The 20,578-nt window shown below is 42.4% G+C and overlaps 1 protein-coding gene, 1 long non-coding RNA gene and 1 pseudogene across 3 annotated transcripts in view; 2 read left to right on the top strand and 1 right to left on the bottom strand.

The window, feature by feature from the left end:
* LOC146713001 (uncharacterized) overlaps positions 1-20,578 on the top strand; it is a 209,296-nt gene that overhangs the window by 25,106 nt on the left and 163,612 nt on the right. The gene's annotated exons all lie outside the window — the stretch shown is intronic.
* LOC146713007 (sterile alpha motif domain-containing protein 3-like) lies at positions 9,961-12,010 on the bottom strand. The gene is made up of 5 exons (XM_085452601.1): positions 11,917-12,010; positions 11,055-11,250; positions 10,806-10,967; positions 10,243-10,330; positions 9,961-10,152 (listed from the first exon to the last, which is right to left on the bottom strand). Exons 1-5 carry the CDS (start codon positions 12,008-12,010, stop codon positions 9,961-9,963), a joined length of 732 nt encoding a protein of 243 aa, XP_085308727.1.
* The window catches only part of LOC146713006 (uncharacterized), a 37,604-nt pseudogene continuing 30,127 nt past the window's right edge, over positions 13,102-20,578 (top strand). The window contains exon 1 of the transcript XR_014917509.1: positions 13,102-13,350. The product of XR_014917509.1 is annotated as an uncharacterized LOC146713006 (transcript). The remainder of the gene's footprint in view (positions 13,351-20,578) is intronic.

Below are 20,578 nucleotides of genomic sequence, written 5' to 3'. Positions count from 1 at the left end.
CGCTTATGAAGCACAGTTTAAACTGAAGGCCATCAGCTACGCGGAGGAACATGGAAATCGAGCAGCAGCGAGAGAATTTAAGATTAACGAATCGATGGTTCGCAAATGGAGGAAGCTGGAAAACAAGCTCCGGCAGGTCAAGAAAACGCAGCTGAGTTTCCGCGGACATAAGGCGAGGTGGCCCGAGTTGGAGGAAAGACTCGAGCGGTGGATCATCGAGCAAAGAGCGAGCGGGAGAAGCGTTTCGACGGTCACCATTCGGCTAAAAGCAGTTTCACTAGCTGAAGAGATGAACATTGAACATTTCCAAGGAGGTCCGTCTTGGTGCTTTCGTTTTATGAAACGGTGCCATTTTTCCATCCGGACCAGGACTACGGTAGTGCAGCAACTTCCAGCGGATTATAAGGAAAAGCTGGCCATCTTCCGCTCCTACTGCAGCAAACACATCGGCGACAAACACATCCAGCCCAGCCACATCACAAACATGGACGAGGTCCCGCTCACTTTTGACATCCCGGTGAGTCACACTGTGGAGAAGAAGGGGACCGGCACGGTAGCGATACGCACAACGGGGTATGAAAAGTTTTCTTTTACTGTTGTGCTTGGCTGCCATGCTAATGGACAGAAACTGCCGCCTATGGTGATTTTTAAGCGAAAGACTTTGCCTAAAGAGAAGTTTCCAGCAGAAATCATCATTAAGGCAAATGAAAAGGGCTGGATGGATGAGGAAATGATGAGTGACTGGCTGAGGGAGGTGTATGAAAGGAGACCAGGTGGTTTTTTCCACGCAGTTTCACTAAGAGTGGAAGGCAGCGTCGGGCGAGTTACGCCACAATTTGCCAATGGATTGTAGATGCTTGGGCTAACATGTCTGCTGGCACAGTTGTTCGAGCTTTCGCAAAAGCCGGCATCGTTTCCGAGGAGCCGCACGGCACGGAAAGTGACTCTGACAGTGAAGAATGTGAACTTGGCATGTTTGATGGAGATTTAGCGCAGCTGTTCAATTCAGACACAGAGGATGAGGACTTCGATGGGTTTGATTGATGATAAAAATGTGAGTACCAAACTTTGTTTTGCTCCTGCTTTATTTTTAAATACGCACACTTGTATGCTTGTGTGTTGTTGATGATGACGATTACTGGTAATAAAAATGTGAGTACCAAACTCAGTTTTGCTCCTGCTTTATTTTTAAATATGCACACTTGTATGCTTGTGTGTTGTTGATGATGACGATTACCGGCAATAGAAATGTGAGTAAGGTACCGAATTCAGGTTTGCTCCCGCTTTATTTTTAAATACGCATACGGTACTTGTATGCGCCCTATGGTCCAGTGCGCCTTATGTGTGTGTTAAATACAGTAAGGGCACACATAACTGAGACTGCGCCTTTTAGCACAGTGCGCCTTATGGTCGTGAAAATACGGTAATTGCTGGTTCGTCTGTGTTATTTCCCTTCCACCCTTCTGTGTTGATTCTCTGGTCATTCTCCCTGCAAGTCAAGTTCGTATTCCGGTTAGTGTTTTATTTAGTTTTCCCAGTTTAGAGTTGTCACCGTTCTGTTCCTCGCCACCCTGTCTGTTGTACCTTTTGGTTGCAAATAAACTCACCCTCCACTTCAGCAGCCTGCAGTTTGGATCCATTATTATTCACACGGCTTGCCCCGGCAAACCGTGACAAGATCTTCAGTGAACCTCATGTAATTTTCTTTCAGAAAGGAGCAATTTTTAGCTTTCCTCCAGATCGGTCGCGAGCTGATCTTATCACAAATAGAATGATAACCAGCCTTGGTTTCTTCTGAATTTCGCTGTAGTGGCCCAGGGAATGAACTACATCAATGCTGTTTTTGAATCCTGCACTTGTTTCCCCGGCAACAGTGCAGCAGATGTCAAGTACTTTTCTGGTGATGTCTTCTTGCTTTTGCTCAGGGACACCTGAGAGCCTGAGATTTCATCTCCGATGGTATCGTTCAACTTCGTTGACCTTCAGTTCTACTTGAGACAATCTGCTGCTGTTTTTTCACAAGTAGATTTAATTGTTTGGGTGACATTCTTCAAAGATTCTACTTCCAAGAACATGGTCTCGATGTTAACAGTATTCTTGCTGATCATAGCCTCAAGCCTCCAAGCATTTCGTGATACACAGTCATATTTACATTATTTGTACAGTATGAATGATTTGCTTTGGTACCTGGTCAAACTTCAGTTCTCTGTCTGCCTGGCTCTGTTTCTCCAATTAGTGAGTTGGAGAAAGTTTCTCCAACATTTTCACTGTTTTTCGCTTCACGCTGCAAGTCACACTTGTGTTTACGCTGAGCAGAGACGGCAAACAGAGCCTTGCATTTTCGCCCCTCCCCCCTCTGCTCAGCGCTGAGCTGAGGGGGCGGGGCGGTAGTTACACTCGCAACAGCAGTAGCACACAACAAGAGCAGGAGGGAGAGGGAAAGAAAGCGAGCCGGGAGCAACAAGAGAGAACACCGTCTCATTGGAAAGGTACAGTAAAGAAAATGAGTGACACCAAGAAAAGAAGCAAAGTCTGGAACCATTTCAGTCTTACTGACAAAACAAAGGCAGAGTGTAGAGTCTACAAGAAAAGGATATCATATAGAGCCGGCTCCACAAACAACATGCATAGGCACCTCAGAACTGTCCACCCATCAGTGCAATGGGAAGATTAAACGCAGTCAGTTGAGTGTGACATTAATATTTGTCAATGACAACCTTTCCCTTAATTAAAGATCTGGGCTTGTCGCTGGGCGTGTTCCTTTTTGAAGGACATTTCTGTACCCTTTAGGCTTGGTACATTTTTGTACCTTATGAAGTTGTACCATCTGAAGTACAATCATGTACTTTCCTGAGACATAAATGTACCTTCAAACTATAGTACAGAAATGTTCCCTTGAAAAGGGTACAATAGGGTACCTATGAGGGTAAGCCCCAGCGACAACCTATTTCGTACCTAAAGAGACAAAAATGTACCCCAATAGTCCAAAATATTTGGTTATTTAACCATTTATTTTCGATAATAGAATCACATCAAAGCATTTAAACAACCACAGGAATACCTCCTTGATTACATTCGTATATTGCCATAGGACATGTCAAGAAAAATACATTCATTTAAAAAAAGTAAACAATCACATAAAGACATTAAACACCTGGGCCCTGTTTCAGGAAGCCGGTTTAGAAAACTCAGAGTGAAAAATGATACGCAGGGTTGAGTAACCCTGAACTGTCCAACTCGGAATATTCGGTTTCAGAAAGGCTGATAACAAGTAGTTCAGTCAACGCGGAGTTGCTTTAACCCCAAGTGAAGCGCGCGGACGAGGATACATAAAGCCCTGATCAGTGGAGCACAGATTAAGCGAGTCACCATGGAGACGGAGGGAAAGAAGGCGCGGTCAATGTATTTTACAGCGCTTGAGGCCGAAATTCTGATGGCAGCATATGCCAATAACATGCAAATTCCGCGGAAAAAAGTAACACAGCGACAGCTGCAAAAGAAAGTGAGCATGCATGGCAAAACATAGCCGACAGAGTCAATGCGTGAGTGTTAATTTAAACATTGATCTAGGGATTTCCACCCATTTAACACGTTATTTTATCATATGTTATTTTATTTGTTATTTTATACATTTTATTTTGTGACGTGATGTGAGCGCAGGTGCAACCCAACAGGCCCCAAACGTTCCTGGCAGCAAGTAAAAATGAAATATAAAAATATAGTCCAAACAGGTAAGGTGTAATTGTATTATGAGCCATAGTGCTTGGTCTGTTTGTCCGATGTAAATCAATTGCAGTTAGAGGCTACATTAATTTTCTGTCTGTAAGCACTTATTGAAATTATCTGAGCACATTACAAGTACATATTTGCTTACTCTGTATGCTCAAATGTGACCCGTTATAGCCAACAGAAAAAAAGCGGAGGCCCGAAAAACAGGTGGGGGTCCTCCACCACCACCACCACTCACAGAGGCTGAGCAGTTGGCCCTCAGCCAAAACAGTGGGCGCCCTGTGGCCGAAGGCATCTCTGCGGGGACATCCTCTGAGTCAATAACCCCGCAAGACACAAGTGCCTACATAGGGGGTAAATTCAAAATAATACATGATGTGCATACATCCTTTCTTCACAGTCACCTTTGCAGTGCTACTCATTCATTTGATAAACTCTTTACCATAATGGATTATTTTGTAGTGAAGTTATTTTCCTACTGATTTTGCTTTCCCTCAGTCTTGGTTGTCTTTGAGAGCATAATGACAATGAAGTGTAAGGTGATTGGTATGTTTGTTAATTGCCATTTGGTCCCTTGTAAGTTATAAGTGACCTGTATAAACCTCATATTCTATCAGTTGATGGTGATGGTGTACTGCATCTGGTGCAGCCTCCTGTTGAGCCAGACCAACATGCAGTTGTGAGTAATACTCCACAGATTATATGAGTTTACAGTAGAACAGCAATGTTGTTTATTTCTTTACTACAGGAAAATAATGAAGAAACATTGACAGCTGTTACAGAGGAGGAAGCAACAGAGACACTTTATGAGGTTTACATCTTTTAATACTTTGTGTACAGGAAACACAGGTGACCAATAAAGCCAGTTGAACAAAAAATCTGTTTATTCTTCTTTCAACATGTTGAGGTGATGGGTCAAAAGAAATGATTGTGACATATGGTGTCTCTGACTGCTCTTCCATCTTGTATGTCCGTGGGAGGGTCAGGATGTTCATGGTTTGGATCACTGCTGTTTGGTTCAGAAGGACAGTGTTCTCCTCTAATTGTGGCAATGTTGTGAAGAATCACACATGCCACAATAATGTCACATGCCCTTTCTGGGGTGACCCTGAGTCTTTGCAGGCACTGGAACCGGGCCTTAAGCATTCCGATAGTCATTTCAACTCTGGCTCTTGTCCTGCAATTAGCCAGATTATATCGCTGCTGTGGGCCCGGTTCAGGGTCAGAGTAAGGGGTAAGCAAATAGGGTAAACATGGATACCCCCTATCACCAAGCAAGTAGCCAGTGAACTCTCCTAAGACAGAAGGATACACTTCAGTTCAAATGTCCCTGAAGCAATTGATCTTTATATATTTTAAAGTATTCTCAACTCACCATGTCCAAATTTTGTGCTCAGTGTACATTCACGGAATATTTGTGAGTCATGGACAGAGCCTGGCCACTTGGCTTCCACATTTGTGATAATGTTGGCAGCATCACATATGATCTTCACAGTGCAGAGAACACAAATTAGCATCCATTACTATGATGAAATAATTTGTTAGTTTGAAATGCTACAGGGAACTATGTACCTGTACATTAATGCTGTGGAAAGACTTCCTGTTCACATAGTCCCCTTCATTTACTGAAGGAGCAATGATTGGAATGTGAGTACCATCTATACAGCCAATCACGCCTGGGAACCCTGAAAATAAATGTAAAATTTAAGTAGTAGTTCAAGTATCACCACATCATAAATTAAGTTTTGGTCATCCTGATACCTGCAATTTTGTGGCATCCCTCTTTGATAAATCTTGTGGGTCTATGACCGGGGAACACCACAAACGTGTACAGGAGACGTTTCAGTGCAACTGTAACATTCCTGACTGCCCGACAGACGGTAGCCTTGGAAACGTGCTCAGCGTCACCAATATTATACAGAAAGCTCCCGTTTGCAAAAAACCGAAGTGCAATACAAATAATATGTACAGAACTGAGAGAATGTCCGCGATGTGTCACATGCGTAATATATGGCCTGAGGATGTTATCCAAATAAATTATAGATTGTGCTGAGAAACGGTAACGTTCGCACAGACAATCATCAGGAAATGATAAAATGTCCAAACGCGCTCTGATCACTCTTTCCCGGCGGAGAGCTCTGCGGAGAATTTGGGCTTCACGATCTACTGGCTCTTCAAGGAAGGGACACGCCATGTCTGACACTTCCTACTGTCAGGTTTCCGACAAAGGGGCGGAGACAGTCAGGGTTAGTTGTAGTAAACCTGCTAGGGGGCAGGTTAGCTTCACGGCGTGTGTCGTCATAGTGACTCACTCAGGCTTCAGCTGAACTCGCTTTGTGAAACCGAAAACCCAGAGTTTTCGTTAACTCAGGGTATACTTACTCAGTTTTTCCACTAAACCGGCTTCCTGAAACAGGGCCCAGAACACAATGTTTTGACGGATCACACATGGCGTTGAAAAGAGTGATACTTGGAAAAAGCTGCCTGGCAGTCATTTATTCCACAAGTGATGCTGAAATGAGGCTCATGTGCGTGTACTAACCAAACATGTGTAATCAACTTCCTCAGAGTAAATGTCCTTTTTGAACATTTGTGGAGTAGGGGCATATTTAATAGAGTTGGTTAAGTACCCTGGTGACACTTACTGGCAGGGGTTTGTCTCCCTGGTCTCCTATGTTGACAATGCAGTTCTGAAGAAAGACAAGTGTTTTCTTGAAGTATGCAGGGTAGGTCATGTTGAACACGAAGAAAGTGGAGTATGCTGAGATGTAGGCCTCATCCAGCGAGCAGCATGAGCAAACATCCACTCTTTCAACTGTGACAACACAGCAACACTGTCTTGAGAGGGCAGTTGTCCAACTTTTTTTTTTTTGCCTGTCCCGTTTGGCTCTTTTGCCATCAGAATTGTTGTCTAAAGGCAAAGAAAGATGCCCAACGGATTTACTTTACCAAATTGACCATCCCAGCCTTGCCGTAATGGTCCATTTGATTCACCTTTTATTGTTTATTTTATTTTCACTTACTGAATACGGGACAGACTTGACTGGGGGAAAGAAGGGGAGAAAGAAAGAGGGAAAGAGAAACAGCTGAGAAGAGGGACGGGGAGAAGGGCAAAAGACAAAAACCAACAGAATGAGCAGAAAAAAAAGCATATATCAATCACCTGGATCACCTGCTGAGAAAGAAAAAAGAAAACAAGCAGAAGAGAACAAGAGTAATAGAATAAACAACATCACAATGATATATGGGAATATGACAGTAAATACTAAATATTAAACATTATTGTGCAGCACATAAGATCAACAGAACACAGTGTGCTTTGAGGTAGGAGCCAAAAAGAGTGTAGTTTGTGGGTGTGATCACCCGTGTGTACACCTGTGAGCATGGACGCGCTTGTTTTTTTTTTTTTTTTTAAAGGTTCCTTCATGTAATGATCTGCTAGAGGGTGTGGGGGGGCCACAGCCCCGTCCTCCAGGGCATGAAGCAGGTATGGAGGAGATCAAAACTCCAGACATCCAGAGGCCCCCAGAACACAAGAGACCAAGGAAGAAAAACAGAGGGGCAGCTGCGCCACTGTCCCAGAAAGAGCTGAGGAGAGTCCCAGATGAGGGCTCACTCAGCAGCCGCGGAGCAGAAGCCAGGGGGAGTTGCAGTGACGCGCCCGTGAGCTCCGCCGGCAGCCAGCCGTGCCTGAGTGACCGAGCCCCAGGCCGAGAGGCCGGGGGCACCCCACCTCCGAAGTGGCCCGAGCGAGCCCCAGGCTCCAGGCCCCGATAAGCGGCCGCCAAGGAGTGAGCTGGTGTGTACCTGGACGCCCATCCCCGGACACAAAGAACCACCAACGCACCGATGTCTGAGGGAGTCCGCCACTGGCAGGGGAAGTGGTGGTAGGGGGTGATAGGCCTCCAAACCTTGGAGGGCCTGAGATGTCCCCAGAGAGGTGGCGCCTGACACCCAACCTGACATATAGACACAGAAATACAGGCACACACATATACAAACATCCATTCCCACCCTCATGCTCTCATAGGGCAGTTCGAATGAAGGATAAGAGTTGGGCAGTTGTCCAACTCTTATCCTTCATTCGAATGGTTGGGTATGGACTCATGGGAGTATTCTGCAGAAGAGGAAGAAAAACATTAGTATACAGTATGTTTAAGCAATATGTGCCAAGTGGATTTTCAACAGATTCCTCAAATTACCTTCTTTTTTTTTGCTGCAAAACAAAACTGTCTATTCTGATAACCTGTAAACATGGCCCCTACTCCAAACAAAAAGCTTCTTGACCAATGACTGTTGTGGTAGTGTTTGATAAGCTGCTAAAGTTTGACATAATATTCAAGGGCAAAAGCAATCACCCCTGACAGTGACAGTACCTGTGAAGAAGCATTTCCCTAAGGGGACAATAAAGGTCTATCTATCTATATAAACACCAGACAAAACCCAAGAGCACAGCAGCACTGTGGATTAACAGCAGTGTTTCCCCTACATTCACTTAGCTGTGATGCTGAACCGCAGCTGAATTCAGCTCCATGCCAACAACACCGAGAATGAAACTTGTGGCCAAAGGCTATGCATTGCATCATGCATTTACCTCTCCAAGGATGATGAAATCTTCTATCTTCTCCTTGAAGATGGATGGCAAGAGGAGAAGTGCCCCCTCGAAGTCAATTCCTAGGTCATACAGATGCAAATGCACTTCATTAGATTTTGATAGCATGCAAATTCCCATTAACATGCTCTTGACATGGCACTATGGTACATCAATTATCTTTGGAAGAGAGAGCAAATGAAGTGTCACAAAATTTACTATTTGTATGAGATCAAATTAGCACCTGTAATGTCTTCAGCCAGTGCATTCTCTCTTGCCTCCATGTAGACCTTCTTCAGTGGCAAATCCTTGGTCATTTGAAGAACATTTTGAAGAATAGCAGTGAAGTTTTTGCTAAAGCGGCGACAGATGTTGTCTTGGCAGGGATGCATTAAATCAACCTCATCACACAACTGGAAATGAAAAGAGCAGAATAGACAAAAGAATGACATTTTACATTGAGGATAAACTCAAAATCACAGCTTTAATGCTGGAAGGCAGATCACAAGAAATACAAAACTTAAACCGGGAACAATAACTAACACTTGCAGAGAGACACGGGGAAATCCACGCAGCTATGAGGGAGACTACGATACAGAACTGAGGGAGACGCAGACATAAATACACAGAGGGTTAACGAGGGAAGTGGGAGCACACGGGGAACACAGCTGACACAGATAATCATAACGAGACAGGGCAGGAGTGAACACAACATGACGCATACTGACGAGAGACTGTCAAAGTAAAACAGGAAGTACACAGAGGTTCAGACAGGAGGAGAGAGAGCACGGGGAGAACACAGACATAACAGGCTGGGGAAAACATGGAATAAAACACGAAAGGGGACAAGGGCTCATGAATACATAGAGGGGCACACAGGGGGTGAGAGTCACAAAGGGAAAGCACACAGGGAACAACATAACAGGGCAACTCAGGAAACAGAACCTAAACAGGGAACTGAATACAAAAATACAAGAGAACTAAGAATACTGGGCCAACACCGCCCAGGACCATGACAGACTGGAGATAAATGTAAAGTGCTTTAACCCTTGAACAAAAATTCTAAAGATAATGAACAGATTGATTAATCAGTTAGTACAGAAAATAATAATCAGATTTAGAGACAAAAAAATCATTAGCTGTTTCCCCAATCATCTTAACAATTCTTACCCCTGCAGATGTCCCCAGGAATGGATATCTCTTTAATAGGTCCACAGTACACATTCCTTCAGCTACCTCTCGACGTCTCCATGCAAAGGTTTTTGTCATGCGGTCTTTCACCAGTGCTGTGTCAGGATGTAGCTTCTTGTGCTGATCATTTAGCACCTTGATATGATCATCAACGGAGGCTGCATCTTCCCCCACAAAGGACAAATTCTTTGTCAAAGCATATATCAGTATTATCATAAGTAAACTCTGATACGTTAATGTTACTCGAAATGCGGTAATTTGTACACCAAATGCTTTGAAAAAAATGCAAAAATGTTGAATAGGAATTGCAAGTTGAGCTGACTTTTGTTAAATCAACTGTGAAGTTCCTTTTTCTATGTTAATGTTATCTGTTAACATGTTTCTTTCAATTAATGTTTACTTTTAGCTTTACAGTGAACATAATAAGACTACATATGTTACCTTAGCTCTTAGAGGCTGAGGGTGTGAGGACTTACGAGAGAGGGCTTCAGTCTCTTCAGACAGGAGCTGCTGGATTCCTCTGTGGTCCGATGTTTCTGCGTGCGTCCAAACTTTTCTTTAACCCGGTTCACTTCTTCGTTGCTGATTAGGGGAGCCCGTTCTGCTTTGAACTTTCTCTTGAGTTGGCTGTGCCAGGTGTCCTAGTTGTTTCAAATGTATATAAGTAGTTAATTATGCTTACTTTATATTAATATAATCTATAAAAGAAACAAAAAAGGAGAGGTACTCACATAACCATTTCTGTGTACATCTCTTAAGAAAGGATACTTCACAATCAGGGCTTTGATTACCTGGATGTAGTCTGAGTGGGTTGGGTACCTGTTTCAAACATAAGAAAAACAACCCACAGTACACTGATTACTCTTATCCTTTCCTGGGGGCTTTTCTGTTCTTCAATTCTTCTAATCATATTGTTATTACCGTAAATAGTATGTTGTAGATCAAATCAATGTAGCTAAAGTTGATTTTAATTTTTTAAAAATGGGTGTGGACAAACAGCCACACCTCTCCCAATCTTCATTAATTAATTGACTGCAGTCCTGAATTATTAATTTACTCTTGAGCAAATTCGAAAATGAACACTTTGGATATCATAGTCCAGACATGGTCTGGAGACACAGGATGTATGGTTTTACCACTATTGCCAGTTCATTGGAACCGTGTGTCACGCCAGACTCGAACGCTGGTCTCCAGATTGGGAGGCAGATGGGCTAAGCATTTGTTCTCTGCCTCTCTTACACCAGCAATATTAATATTAAGAAATTAATGTAATTATTCAGAAAGGAACCCTTACATTGTGTACTGTGACAGCATTTCATAAAGAGTCCCAATTATTTTGTTTCGGTACTTCTGTTCTTTCTGGACTGGTTCTTTGAGATCCAAGCGACTCTGGACATCTTGTGGGAATTTTGGAACGGAAATAACTGCAGGCAGTCTATGGCAAGAAGGTATAGAACTGCAATACAGTAGGAAAACAGCATTAACTAGCCATTTTGCAAGTGCTTAAATGCATATGCAAATTTAGACATTTATCGCAACCTACCTCTGGTTTGCTTGGGACACTGGACCTTCAACTGTACCTTCAAATGGGTCGACCGGTTGTAAAGTGATGATGACTTCCTTGTAGCGATTTGTGAAGTCTCTGAACTTCAGCTGCTTTTTGAAAGACTTGTCAAAAAGATATGCAACCATGGTCTCAGTGAGTCCACAGTCTACCGTCTCTCCATCTACATCGTTATCTGAAATATAAAGTACAGTATGAAATAAAAATAAAACCATTTTCAAATTTAGTTTTAAAGTGACATTATGGTCAATACATAATAATAATAATAATAATAATAATAATAATAATAATAAGCTATCATTGTGAATCTGTCTATATTCCCCAAAAGGAAGTTACAATTAATTCTCTTGATTAATTGTTAATATAAATTAACTGGTAATATAAAAATGTAAGTAAGTGTAAGTGTCCCTGCGCAGAGCTTACAGCTCTCATATTCGAAAATCCCACTAAGTAGGTGGAATGGTACAAATGTGTACCTTCCATTGTTTAAAATCCCTTTGAGCGGGAAACAAGTTAGATGCCATAAATTTTGCTTAGAAAACGATTTTGTTAATAGCTATATTTACATACTAGCATGTTTTGCGAAATTATTGATTTTTTTACATTGTTGTACACGGTTCGTCACTATTTATTGATAAAACACTCGAATACGGCGGGCAGACAGACGTTGAACATTCCACCAACAGTCTAAATAGTCCACATTTGTACCTTTCTTTGTTTAAAACTTAGCTAACTGCTAGCTTTCGCCCATGTTAAATCTAGCTCTTCGGACTTTTGCTAACTCTACTGTAAAATTACACGTTGTAATTTTTATAAAAACACAAAATCACACCCGACTTACCTCTAAATCTTTGCGCCTCGTCGTCTGACACATCAATGCCTTCTTCCATCAACCTTTTAAGGAGCTCCTTCGTCGATAACCCCCTGAGAGTCATTTTCTGCGTCAACGCTAGTCAGCGCGGAGGCGGAGCACTCATCACTGCTGCCTTTTCGGCCTTTGGGATTAATGCGCGTTGCGAACTTGACACATGAAAATACAACATTGTGGTATTAATGCGCAGTTGTTTAGAAACCGTTATGCTGTCTTGGCGAACTATATTTGTAACTTACAAAATGTAGTCACCGTAACATAAAAATCTGCTTGACATTTTAACTTCCAAAGAACCTCGGTTTAACTTGATGTTGCAAATTCCATAAAAACCTCACAATTAATGAACAATTCTAGGATGTAGTAAAAGCAAAAAAGTAAATGGCCAAACATAACAGTAAAATGATTTCACGTTTTTGAAAGATTTAAAACATTAAAAAAATTATAACTGGAACTTAATAAAATGGAAATGGACCAGTTTTTTTTTAACATCATTTGGTTGTGCCTGCATGTCATTGTGTGTGTGTGTTTTTTAATATAATTTAACATAACTTACACAAAGGTAGGTTACAGATATTCTTTGCATCATAGGATAATTTACGTACAGAGGAGAGGACCAACAGATTTGATTATAACATGTAGCTTTTATGAGCACACTCACATCTCATATGAATTTTACAATTAACCAGGCCGATCCAGATGTTCCCATGCCGACCCATTACCACATTCTGCCACTGTCACTGCAGTACAGGTCAAAATGGTACAGATTTGTACTTTATTTCATATATATATATATATATATATATATATATATATATATATATATATATATACAGGGTTAAAACACATTGTGACGAAGTAAGATGTTTGTTTTGTAGTCCACCTTCTGCACAATGTAGTTTCAACAGGCGGACATCCGGTGTCACATTGTTACAGAGAGACGAGTGTAAGGCTGTTCCAATTCTCAGAACCGCTCCTCTCTTTCCCTGAGTACTTAGCAATTCTCCTTCCCAAGATGACGTTTTCTTCGAGGCCAAGGAAAAGAGTTTAGATATGCCCTAATTTTGAAATAACACCTCACGTGGTTACGTTGTTCAGCTGAGTCACGTGACCGCACAGCAACAAATCACAGCAGAGCCGGAAAAGGAGGCGGAGCAAAGTGTGTGTGCAGGAGAGGAGTCGAGCAGAGAGAGCTGCTTTTTCATGAAACGGGAGTAAAGTAGTAAACTTACAGGAACATATACCACTGCCAACGTTGGGATTAATTTCTGCATCGATCTGCACACCCTTGTCTCCTGGATCGTAGCTCAGATCAGCGTGAACCACGTGGGTCTCTGCTCCCTGATTTGTTTAGAAAGACTTCCACCTTCATCACGGAGTTTCTCTCGGTTTGTGGGCTCATAAAAGGTAAACACCGAGCTAACTTTAATGTGGGTTCAGTTTATGCTGTTGATAATAATAGATTGCTTGGTATACATTGGAGTTAGGCAGACTGTAGAGTTTGTGATTGCTTGCAACATTATAATATGGCGGTTGCTAGGGGATAAGAATACATATAGAAAAATATTCTTTAAATGTGAACAAAAGGATGGGGTGCAGGGCAGGAGAACAACCAAACCCCAGGACATGAATCCACGGGTACAAGCGTGGGGGAGGGAAACCAGCCTTTAGAATAGGACTTCATAGGACCGTCTCTGTCTTGTTTCTTTATGTTGTTGTGGGTTCTTAAGAATGACACCATTACTTGAAGATAAGGTATTTTATCGAACTGTGGTTCACATGTAAACAAAGCATCGCCATCACAGTCTACCCCGAGGTAACTCCCTCTGCTCTCTAGCTCCCCCTACAGTCTAGGAGTGTTAACAACATAAAACATGATACTAGGCAAATAAGGATTTGCTGTTATCATTACATCTTCCTTTTTTTTCAACAATAAAATAACATACCTATTTTCACAAACATAAACAGTCTCTATTTGTTTTTTACTCGTTAAACCAGGCTTTGTCAAAGTAACGTTAACAACACAACTAGTTTTCAACAATTATGGTCCATTCAACACTAGTAAACAAACATAGTGAAACTTGCATAGATACTATGACATCATCTTCCAAACAACATGTCAACACATTACATCTGTTCAATCAGTCTAATAGGTGGCTTTACTTGTCTTACAGATCTTCTCAGTGTTTGTTCTTGTGTATGCATAGGTGTTTCAGGTGATAGTGTCTCATGTGTGTGTTGGGGTTGTTCAGCAGCCTCCAACCTCTGCTCCACTACTACTGGTCCCTTAAGAAGATCTCGGCGATTTCTTCTCAGCATAATTCCATCTTCTCTCTGAATGATGTATGATCGTGGTTGATCTTTCCTTAGAACAGTTGCTTTCTGTGCCCATGTGTTGGTTTTGTCTTTGAATCTCACTTGATCCCCAGCATGCAGTTCAGGTAGGTTTTTTGTTCCTCTGTCATAATAGAACTTCTGCTTTGCTTTTTGTTGCTCGTTAAACTTCTTCACGCTGTTTTCCTCTTTTGTTTTAAGCAGATTATCCTGAATGGGCAGGTTTGATCTCAGGCGTCGTCCCATAAGAAGCTGTGCTGGTGACATACCACACTCAAGTGGCATTGTGCGGTATACTAGCAGGCTTTGGTAGAAGTCAGCACCACTATCTCTCGCCTTACTCATCAGCCTCTTCACTGTTTGGACGGACTTTTCCACTAGTCCATTAGATTGTGGGTAGTGCGGGCTTGATGTTGTGTGAACAAAGTCCCATTCTTTGGCAAACTGTCCAAACCTAATATTGGAGAATTGTGGTCCATTGTCTGTGAACACTTCACTTGGCACACCGTGTCGTGCAAATACAGCTTTCATAGAGGTGATTACAGCCTCTGCTGTTGTTGTTTGCAGTCTACATACTTCTGGATACAAAGAGTAGTAGTCTGTGACCACAATATAGTGCCTCCAATATAGACACAAAGAGGTCAGCCCCCACTTTCTGATATGGTCGGTCTGGCACTGGGTGCGGCTTTAGTGGCTCGGCAGGATTGCTTGCTTGATATGTCAGACATGTTGAACAGTTCGACACTTCATTTGTCACATCCTGTTTAATCCGTGACCAGTACATCACCTCACGTGCTCTCCTTTTACATTTTTCCATGCCTAGATACCCTGCTTGTATCTTTTTGAGCATCTCTCCTCGCAGGCTCTTTGGGATGACAATTTTACTTCCCTTGAACACCACATCATCCACTACAGACAGTTCTGCTCTGCAGTTTCAATACTCTTGAATAACAGGTGAGCAGTTTTGCTTACAGCTGGGCCATCCATCTATGATGGTTTTGCGCAGTGTTTGTAACGTTCCATCTTTCCTTGTCTCTGTTCTGATGAGCTCCATCTTCCCTTCTGCAACAGGAAGTGCACTTGTGACCATGCTCACATATGCTCTTACATCATCATCCATCTTGGTGTTTGCTGGCTCATTCGGATCAATAGCTCGGGATAATGTGTCAGCTGTGTACATCAGCTTGCCAGGTGTGTACATCACGTTAAACGTGTAACGTTGCAGCCGGATCATCATTTTTTGGATTCTCAGTGGACAGTCATTTAGTGGTTTTTGGAACAATGCTATCAGTGGCTTGTGGTCACTTTCAACACTGATGGCCTGCCCGGACACAAACTGGTGAAATCTCTCACAGGCGTACGTTATGCTGAGCAGTTCTTTTTCAATCTGTGCATATCTTGTCTCTGCGTCTGTCATGGATCGCGATGCATATGCAACAGGCTGCCACTCATCATACTTCTGCAGAAGAACAGCTCCAAGCCCACTCTGTGATGCATCTGATGAGATCTTAATAGGTCTCATTGGATCATAAAACTTCAGAACTGGTTCCTTTGTAAGCAGATCTTTCAAGTCACGCCATGCTTTCTCATGTTCATGATTCCACTACCATTCGATTCTCTTTTCAGTTAGCTGTCTCAGTGGCGCCATTTTTTCTGAGAGATTGGGTATGAATTTTCCCATGTAGTTTATCATGCCATTAAATCTCTGCACATCTTTCTTGCATTGCGGCCTCGGCATGTTTTCAATTGCAGACACCTTTTGAGGATCTGGTCTGATGCCTTCACTGCTCAGGATATCTCCAACGAATGTCAGTTCCTTCGCCCCAAGCTGACATTTCTCTTTGTTCAGCTTCAGATTGGCTTTTCTGGTTGCTTCAAGAACATTTCTCAGTCTCATGTCATGTTCAGCTTTTGTGCTACCCCACACAATGATGTCATCCATTGACGTGTCTACTCCTTCCAATTGTTCATAGATCATGTGTATTGTCTTGTGATACACCTCAGGTGCTGAAGCAATGCCAAACGGCAGTCGCTGGAATCTACCTGCCAAATGGGCTGTTGAACGTACACAGTTTTGAACTTGCTTCGTCCAGCTTCAGTTGCCAAAATCCTGATGAAGCGTCTAGCTTGCTAAAGTACTTCGCTTTTGCAAACTGTGACATTATCTCTTCTCTTGTAGGTAGTTTGAAATGTTCTCTCTTTATTGCTCTATTCAGATCTCTAGGATCCATGCAAACTCTGAGCTTTCCAGTCTTTTTCTCCACAATAACAAGAGAACTCACCCACTTCGTTGGCTCATCGATCTTTTCAATCACTTCCAGCTTTTCCATCCTGTCCAACTCGGCTTTCAGTGGCTTTTGTAGAGCAAATGGTACTTTGCGGCATGGATGAATGACTGGTGTTACACTTTCATCGACTCTGATTGTGTGTTCTCCAGCAAGGCAACCAAGTCCCTGAAATAGGTCACCATATTCCTTCATCAACTCATTATAGTCCATGTCATCATCAGTTTCCACAACGAGCACTCTTTTCACTAGGTTCAGACTCTCACAGACATGTAACCCTAGTATAGGCTGCACAGTCTTCGGAACCACAATGAATGTTAGCGTGTGCTCCTTGTCTTTGTGTGTCACTTTAACCATGCATTTTCCTTTCACAGGTATTTCTGCACCCGAGTATCCACTCACTTTCACCTTCGTTGCATGCATTTTAGGTCTAGGTCTGATTTTCTTGAACTCTGCTTCTGATATGACATTCACTTGAGCTCCAGTATCCAGCTTGACTTTCATGAGTGTGTCATTCACTTTGAGTGTCATTATCCAGTCCTTTTCACCTGTCTTATTGTCTGTCACTGCAGCTACATAGAGTTCCTCCAGTATGGACTGCACTTTGTTTCAGGGTTTGAGCTTTGCAGCACCTAGCATAATGGTTATTTTTGTTACATGTATTGCATCTTTTCCCATATGCTGGACATTTTTTAGGAGGATGTTGCATTCCGTAGCGACCACAAGTCTTTTCTTTTCTGTCCCTGTTTGCTGGCGATTTCAATTGGAGTTTCATTTCAGCGGCAGCACTCTCCTTTTTGACTCTGAGTGTGTTCTTATTCACAGCATCCACTCTGCAGCTGTCACTAAGCAGTTCTTTAGCTTGTGCCCTCACTGTTTTAGCTGCTCTGAACAGTGTTAATGCTTTTTCCAGGTCAAGATTTTTCTCTCTCAGTAGCCTCTCTCTCAGACCGTTGTCTGGAATCCCGCACACAAGTCTGTCTTTTATCAAAGAATCTGTCAGTCCTCCAAATTCACATGTTTTACTCCTGTTCTGCAGCTCTGTGACATACTGATCTATTGTCTCCCCTGTCTTCTGTACACATGTGAAGAATCTGTGCCTCTCAAATGTCACATTTCTCTTAGGTATGCAGTAAGCCTCAAACTTCTCCATTATTTTATTCAGCTTCATTCCGTCACCATCAGTAAACGCGAAGTTATTATAGACTTCCAGTGCCTCATCACCCACTATATGCAAAAACACTGACGCTTGCTTTTTATCACTTGCCTCGTCAAGTCCAATTGCTGATAGGTACAACGTGAAACGTTGCTTAAATCTTCTCCAATTTTCAGCCACATTTCCAGTCAACTGAAGAATCGGTGGTGGGTGTAAGCCGTCCATGCTTACGTCGCTAGGTCTCTTTTCTCTCCCTCGGCGAGTTAGCTACACTACGTTCACTGCTAAGCTGATCCGTCGGTACTGCTATATTGTAGTCCGTTTCCTTTCTTCAAGTCCATCTTCTGACACCATGTCTTGTTTCTTTATGTTGTTGTGGGTTCTTAAGAATGACACCATTACTTGAAGAGAAGGTATTTTATCAAACTGTGGTTCACATGTAAACAAAGCTTCGCCATCACAGTCTACCCCGAGGTAACGCCATCTGCTCTCTAGCTCCCCCTACAGTCTAGGAGTATTAACAACATAAAACATGATACTAGGCAAATAAGGATTTGCTGTTATCATTACAGTCTCCAGATGCATCCAGGCCTGGCCGTTTTGACTGAGACCGGTGTTCCAGCTTAACTGGCGTGCATATTAACTGGCTTTGGTCGATCAGATGTGTGGCAGCACAGCCGGGGGTGGCATCACGGGCATCGGCAAAACAAAAAAAAATGCTCGTACTCATGTTGCCCTGACGTCATGCCAGTAGATTTTGGGAATGGTGTACGCACCGATCGGTTTTCTACCACCCATTTGCTGGGAGTAAGGGCACCCTGTCAGTGTCACTGCCCGATCCGTACCGGAAACCCGATCAGTACCCCGCATGCGCGAAATGTGTCTACATCCGGTCGAAGCGTTTTACGATAGTTAGGGGTCAGAGTATCTGTTAAGATGTTAAGAATAATAAGTATCTCTTAACATGTTTCCAATGATGAAGCATTTCAATATAATGTAGACAAAAACGAAAAATAAAAAGATAGTTACGGATCAGGACTCTCCGATCCTTATTGCACATGTGCAAAGTCGGACCGTACAAATCGGGTCTACCCAATCCGTACCGCACATGTGCAGGGGTTTTCTTCTTCTTCTCTTCGTTTAATGGCAGTTTACTCCCCAGTGTACAAGGATACTGCCACCTGCTGACCGAGCGAATGAACCCTATTGTAAACTGAATTAGCGTCATTACAAACGTGTGTTAAATTTGATTTAGTGATAGTCGAGTGTGTGGAGAAGATTGATTGGAATAGTGATGATGATGTCCGCTTACACTGTCAATTGTCAGTAAACACTTAATCTGGCTGATGAACCTACACGTGAGATATTACAAAGTCTGCATTATTAACTCTGTAATTAGGCGCCATTCTTCTTATTTTACGGCGCTATTGTTCAATCGGGGGACGCTCTCTGTTGAGGAGAAAAGCATGAATTTGTTTGTAAACAGATTATCCATTGTTTAAATGTCCCGGTAGTCGAAAAGGAGGCAAATCAAATCAAATCACTTTTATTGTCACATTACATGTGCAGGTACATTGGTACAGTACATGTGAGTGAAATTCTTGTGTGCGAGCTTCACAAGCAACAGAGTTGTGCAAAATACAATAACGTAAACAAGCAAAATACAAGAATGGCTACATCTGAAACTAATAAATATATGTACAATATATAATAGTATATGCATTTCTGGATGTGTATACTAAATGTTTTTCTACGTGTGTGTGTGTGTGTGTGTGTGTATACACATATTTTACAAATTGAATAGAGTAAACAATAAAATAAAATATATAAAAATATACAGAGTTTAGACATGTGCAAAACAGTGGCATTACTGTACAGTATGGAGTGCATAATGTTAAGTTCCAGTAGTGAAGCTGAGGTGTCTATGACGTGTTCAGCAGTCTGATGGCCTGGTGGAAGAAGCTGTCTCTCAGTCTGCTGGTTCGGGACCGGATGCCGGTCGAAGCGTTTTACGATAGTTACAGGTCAGAGTATCTGTTAAGATGTTAAGAATAACAAGTATCTCTTAAAATGTTTCCGATAATGAAACATTTAATATAATGTAGACAAAAACAAAAAAATAAAAAGATAGTGACAGATCGGGACTCCCGATCCTTACTGCGCATGTGCAAAGTCGGACCGTACAAATCGGGTCTACCCGATCCGTACCGCGCATGTGCAGGGGTTTTCTTCTTCTTCTGTTCGTTTAATGGCAGTGTACTCCCCAGTGTACGAGGATACCGCCACCTGCTGACTGAGCAAATGAACCCTATTTTAAACTGAATTAGCGTCATTACAAACGTGTGCTAAATTTGATTTAGTGATAGTCAAGTGTGTTTATGCTTGTCTGTGTGGAGAGGATTGTTGGAAAAGTGATGATAATGTCCGCTATCACTGTCAATTGCCAGTAAACACTTCATCTGGCTGCTGAATCTTCACATGACATATTGTAAAGTCTGTATTATTAACTCTGTAATTAGGTGCCATTCTTCTTATTTTACGGCGCTGTTGTTCAATCGGCAAACGCTCTCTGTTGAGGAGAAAAGAAAAAAAATTTGTTGCGAATACGGATTATCCATTGTTTAAATGTCCCAGTAGTCGAAAAGGAGGCAGAGCTGCTGAGAAATGCTGGGAGCTTACTGGGCGCTAACCGTGTCATTCGAATATATTGAATGTTGTAATATTGGCAAAGAGAGGAAGTGACGTAAGATTTGCGCATGCGGGGTACCGATCGGGTTTCCGGTACGGATCGGGTAGTGACACACCCTCCTTTTGCGAGGTGTGCCTTCTGCTTGCGGCACAGGGAGGAGATGGTGGGAGA

This window comes from Copadichromis virginalis, linkage group LG3 (assembly GCF_057382275.1).
Source record: "Copadichromis virginalis isolate Kocher_CV1m ecotype Utaka linkage group LG3, C_Virginalis_male_GT1.1, whole genome shotgun sequence".
In the NCBI taxonomy this organism is placed as follows: Eukaryota; Metazoa; Chordata; class Actinopteri; order Cichliformes; family Cichlidae; genus Copadichromis; species Copadichromis virginalis.
Note: the sequence above shows the minus strand (reverse complement) of the source record. Positions and strands in the feature narration are given on the sequence as shown.